A 5,730-nucleotide genomic window follows, 5' to 3' on the forward strand; every position below is an offset into this window, starting at 1 on the left:
AGGAAATAGGTTGTTATCTCCTTATACGGTCTTGGGCAATCCTCACTTCTTGGGAGGTTCCATAAAAAAAGCCTCACTCAGGACAGTGCTATCGTGCATGTATTAGCATCCATGGGCTCTATGTTTAAGATAAGATTACCAAAGCTCACACTTTAATCTCACTTTGAGCCTTTCTTTTTTCTTTTTGATAATTTACTTTTGTTCTCATTCGTATGCCTTTTTCACAAATCTTAAACTTTATTTGCAAACATAAAAATTCTTTCATGCCTCTATTTTTTCCATTTCCAAATTTCTTAATTGTGACCATTAAACAGATTTTTCAGAAAGGTTAAGGGAAAGAAAGATAAGACCAGTGAAAGAAGTGAGTACTAATGATAGAACCAATGATGATGCAATGCAAATCAAAAGGCAAACATTAAACTAGTAACTAATACCAACTCTTCAATTTAGAGATTCACGATTGCTCAACATAGAAAACGAATACCATGAGAAGTGTGCAATATAATGATATAAGCAGATACCAACTTTTGAATGCAAAAGAAGGCCTAATACCACACCTTAAAATCTGCTAGCAATCGCTTCACAGCATGATAAGCAGGATCAGCGGTACTTTCAACCACAAAAAGGAACTCCAAAGGACCACCATAAAGAGAAGTGATCTGAGCCATTCACAATGGGAACATAAGCAGACCAAGCAGACTATAAATTATCTGGACTAAGTGTGAAAAAATGGAGCACGTAATTCAAAGTTTTTGTCATAGATCCAAACAACATGAATATGAATAAGATACCAAACAGAGATCTAAAAGACACAAAACTTTTTTTGATGAAGAATAAATTTTTCGTTAAGAAAGGGCAAAACATGCCCACATACAAGAAGTATACCAAAAAGTAGAAACACCTCACAAAAAGACTAAATAACAAAACTATTAACATGTTACTATCCATTATGCTGTAATGCGGGCTTCTCAGAAGCAACAAGTAAGATATTAGGCAGCAACCTGAGATTATTTTCAAGCAGGAAAAGGCCATAAAGAATTGTAGCATAAACGTAAGTCAAGACTTCAAGTAACTCAGCTTAATTGAAAACTCAAAGACTCCCAGCCAAAAGGTTTCTTATTGTATACCTGACTTCTCCAATTGTGTAGATTGTGCTCTCCAAACCCTTTTAAAGGCATTACAACTGAGACTGGGGGCAAGGTGACCTGATTTGAATGCTCAAGGTCATTGATATCCTTTGTAAGGAACGCAAAACTATTGCCACATCTCATACTATCCTTCATGCGTCGAATCTCCCTGCCCCTACAAAAAGAAACCAAAAGCTGCATGAAAATCACTAATTTCAGAATCCATTACCTACGCCAATTATAAATTATCAGCAAGAAAGTGTGCACCATAAACACTCTAGATAGATTATAAGATCTCATACCTTACATAAGCAGCTAAAGCCCATCCAAGAGCCAATATTAAGCAGATAAAACATCCCTGCAGATACAAAGTCGCATAAAATGCCAAAAAAGATAGATTAAAAAATGAGACAGGAAAGTACAAAAGTGTGAGTAATATGGTTTTTCTTAAATTGTCAATTACGGATCAAATGATAAAATCACACACTGATAGAACATGGAGAAGTTTAGCAGATGAAAGAGATTTACTCATGTTAAACATATCACCAAACAGTGATAAGCTGAGGATCCACTAAAAGTAAATATTAAAAATAATGTTGAGAACCCATTAACAGACAACTGCAACTTTATAAATATGTTTTGTTTGTCTTCAGGCACATTAAACCTTTTTATTCTCATCCAAACAAGAGATACAGAAGACAACCTTAAAATAGATAGATTATTTTTATTAGTAACCTCCAATAGATTGCTTTCATGCACTTTATAGTATAAGCCACCATGACTTGACATAATTTAAACCGTTTACTCAACAATCTGCACCCTAATAATTTCCCCTTTCCATTTGTTAGATTTCACAATTCACACTATAATTGCCTCCTGCAGTGTGTTACTGTAGGCATCTACTTTCTTGGTTTATCCATGAATCTGTCCTATTAAACCCAATATGAAAGGACATTGAGCTATAAACACGAATGAGCTATTTTTTTTCAAATTCTTTCATTATTTTTTTACTAGTCTGTGCAAAATGAATTTTTTTTAAAAGCAACTTGTTGCAGTCATTCATGAAAGGGCATTAACGAAATTGCGTACCACCAAAGCAGACTTTCGGAATAACAACAATAACCCAGTGTAATCCCATAAGTGGGGTCTGGTGGAGGGTAGGATGTACGCAACCTTACCCTACCCTGGAAGGACGGAGAGACTGTTTCCGATAGACCCTCGGTAATAGAAAAGGCGGCAGACTTTCAGAATAAAAGGGAAAGAAATAAAAAAATGATTAGAGAAATGTTGTCTACTGCTATGGATTGAATTGGAAAAACAGATCGTCAGCTCTGTCAAGCATCGACTAATATCCTTAATCTGTCAACAGTATAAGTTTACAATGATTAGAGACTCCATTAGCTACAAATATTGAACTCCTTAGCCAATTAGGGCTTGAATAAATTCCACAAAGCTCAAAATTTACTGGTTTTAAATGGATTTTTACACAAATAGCCGTCCATATTCATTGTTTAATTTTTCTAGCCATATACAAAGTTTATACATTGATTATACACATATAATACACAAATTATGCATATATTATATTTTCCCGGGCTATTTTTAGTTTAAGCAGTTGGGTGGGCGGCTATTTGGGTTAATTAAACGGTTTAAATAACCATCACCGACATCACACCATGAAACACTTGAAGCGGCCAAAATGGAGCTTAAGTGACCATCATTTTAAAATAAATGGAGAATTCCACATGAAATTCATACTTGAAGCTTACAGATAGAGAGTGCATATAAACTGGAAATTCATTTTGTCACCAAGTCCCTAATTCTAGAAAGAGTGCTTTCAGGAATTAAGCCATGTAATGTGCTACACCCATCCACTAGTCTAAATTGCCAGACTGATTTACAGAAACAAGATGGTTCTGCCTTCTACATCAAATAAAAAACAAGTACTCTTTTTATCTTGGCAAAACTCCATGACTATAGATAAATCCAAGAAGAATACGCTTGTCAATGGCTCTCAATTCTGAAGTCTGAAGAAAATTAACTGAGGAAAAAAAAACTCCCAAACTGCGAACTACCACGAATGCAACATAACACAAATTGAAAGTTCAAACTTTTGTAATCTTATCCTTTTCCTCAGCATTATATTAGCAACGAAATTGTCCATCAAAAAAATATACATTAGCGAATTTTAATCCACGTAAATAATGAAATAAAATCAAATTTTAAGTCTAGTCCTTAGATCTAAACCGTGCCAAATCTAAAACACATCCTATAGGCAATTTATTTCCAAATTTTCGAACAAAAATAAAACAGCTAACTAATCTAAAACGGAAAAATAAGCAGCGAATAAAACTAGCAGCTAATTCAATAAAAAGTAAAACGGAGCAGCGGAAAACAATAAATACCTGGATCTGAATAAAAACCGCGAGGGGACTACACAATGCTCTGCTAGCAGAGAATAAAAACTCATCGAACGAATCAAGCGGCAACATTTTAATTTTTATTTTTTCAAAAAATGTATGAGATATATAAATATATATATATTTATATGTGTGTGTGTATTTGTTGCCTGTTTAAATTGGCGCGTGAGAAGTGAAATGTGCTAGGGCAAAACAATATAATGCAATGCCCTAGATCTGAGAGTAGAAATTTTGTATATTTCAGTAGTGTTCTCTCAGATCAATCACCATGGAAGGGGAATAAGAGAGAGAAACACTAAGAGAATGAAGAAAGAAAGAGAATGAGGGGAGAAATGAAAGGAGGAAAAAGGAGAGATTGTGAGAGACCGCGTAATTTTATATTTCGAAGGGGGGAAATTGGATTATATCTCTTATCCCTCGTACCAAAGGAGCCCGAAGTGGACGGAGGTTCTTGAGTGAGTTGCTCATTATTGTGTTGGCCCAACTCAACGAAGAGTATTTGGTGAAGAGCATTGTTTTGACGGGGAAAAAGTCTAGTTGACAACTAATAATTGGAGATAATTTAAGTGATTTCATCACATGATGCATGTGATTGAGTCATTTCATCCTCTAGTGATGCACTATGACTTTGAATTTTAAATTTATTATCAGAGATGACGTCGGGATTTAAAGTTTATGAATTCTTAAATTATTGTGTTTAAATAAAAGTGGATGGGTTTGGCCGAAAACGTACCTTGACTTCTTGTGACATAAATTTACTAAAGTTGAAAATTATTATTATTTTAATATAACATTATATGAGTCGAATAATTCTTGAAATTGCATCAAATTAATTAGTACAATCATATAAGATTAAAAACACTTTTTTTCGGACAGGGAGGAGTTGTACCGTTGGTAGTTATATGCAGGGATCCTCTCCAATGGAGATTAGGCGCGTGCGAATTTGCACGTGGTGAGGTGTTTGTAGTGTCCTTTTCAGACGAAATTATGATGCAGCACACATTGGATGCAATATTCTATTCATGTGAAACACGTAGTTCCAAATAGTAAATGTACATTGGACCCCACCACCCTTTTATCCATTTTTATTTCTTATATTCGATCCACACACCCTTTTATCCATTTTTATTTCTTATATTCGATTTTCAAGATTTGGTCTTAATTTAGTCAAGTACTATAAGGAATCTCCAAATAGTTTGAAAACCAATTTCCAGGATCTTTAATTTAATAAAATTTATAAACCAAACCTTAATTTGGAAACTAATAATGTCGTTATCGTTATTAGCTTGCACGCATCAAATTAAAGCATGAATATTAAAGCACATATATAAATTATGAAGCTAATATTGGTATGATTTGTATAATTATTGAAATCCCTCCATATAGTCTTATAGGTCGTGAATCTAAGCACGAGAAATGAATAGCTTCTTGGTACGGAGCATTTTACTCCCTTTAGTGGAACTATCGGACGCAAATTCAAATTAGTCAACTCAAATCGTTTTCTACCATTTATTCATCTTTATCTTCACATTGAAAATAATGTTTACAATTTCTTTCTTTTTTTATCTCAAATAAATGAAATATTTTCTTAAAACTTTATTTTAGGAAAATTTGAATTTTGCATTTCTCACTACAATTCTTGCCTTTATAACATGTCATTGAAAAGGAACTTCGAGGTTTGTTTGGATATTGGAGTAAATGAGCTACCTTTTCGGCTTTTCCCTTAAAATCAATTTTTCCTATAATGTAACTAATTAATAAACTTTTATTTCAGGAACAACTTTTTTTCTCAAAAAGAAGAATAATTATTGGTAACAAAAAGAAGAATAATTATAACAGCTTGAATACAAAAGGGAAGTGGTTGATCATGAAAAGTACAATATCCAACCAAAAACATGGGGAAAATGTCTACTTCTATTTTTGTATTAGTTTGAGTTTTCGTATAAATGGTGATAAAGTTTTTGAATTAAAAGAGAAAGTTTATTGTTTTAAACAACAACAACAACTACCCAGTAAAATCCCACCAAGTGGGGTCTGGGGAGGGTAATGTGTACGCAGATCTTACCCCTACTCCGATAGGGCAGAGAGGTTGTTTTCGATAGACCTTCGGCTCAGAAAGATGGAAATAAGAAAAACAAGAAAAGACAATTCATTAGTAACTCCAGTAGAAATCGTAATAGTAA

The 5,730-nt window shown here is 33.7% G+C and overlaps 1 protein-coding gene across 3 annotated transcripts in view; it reads right to left on the minus strand.

Annotated features, from left to right (window-relative positions):
- LOC109215723 overlaps positions 1-4,055 on the minus strand; it is a 10,757-nt gene extending 6,702 nt beyond the window's left edge. Inside the window, exons 1-4 of one of the 3 annotated variants that reach the window (XM_019379835.1) lie at positions 3,533-4,054; positions 1,430-1,485; positions 1,128-1,302; positions 558-659 (exon numbers count right to left, since the gene is read on the minus strand). In XM_019379835.1, coding sequence (XP_019235380.1) covers positions 558-659; positions 1,128-1,302; positions 1,430-1,485; positions 3,533-3,619 — 420 coding nt within the window. In that variant the 5' untranslated portion in view covers positions 3,620-4,054. Of the gene's footprint in view, positions 1-557; positions 660-1,127; positions 1,323-1,429; positions 1,486-3,532 lie in introns of all 3 variants that reach the window. The other 2 variants (XM_019379837.1, XM_019379838.1) reach the window with 2 other exon arrangements.
- Between the last annotated feature and the right edge of the window lie 1,675 nt (positions 4,056-5,730).

Source organism: Nicotiana attenuata, unplaced genomic scaffold, assembly GCF_001879085.1.
Source record: "Nicotiana attenuata strain UT unplaced genomic scaffold, NIATTr2, whole genome shotgun sequence".
In the NCBI taxonomy this organism is placed as follows: Eukaryota; Viridiplantae; Streptophyta; class Magnoliopsida; order Solanales; family Solanaceae; genus Nicotiana; species Nicotiana attenuata.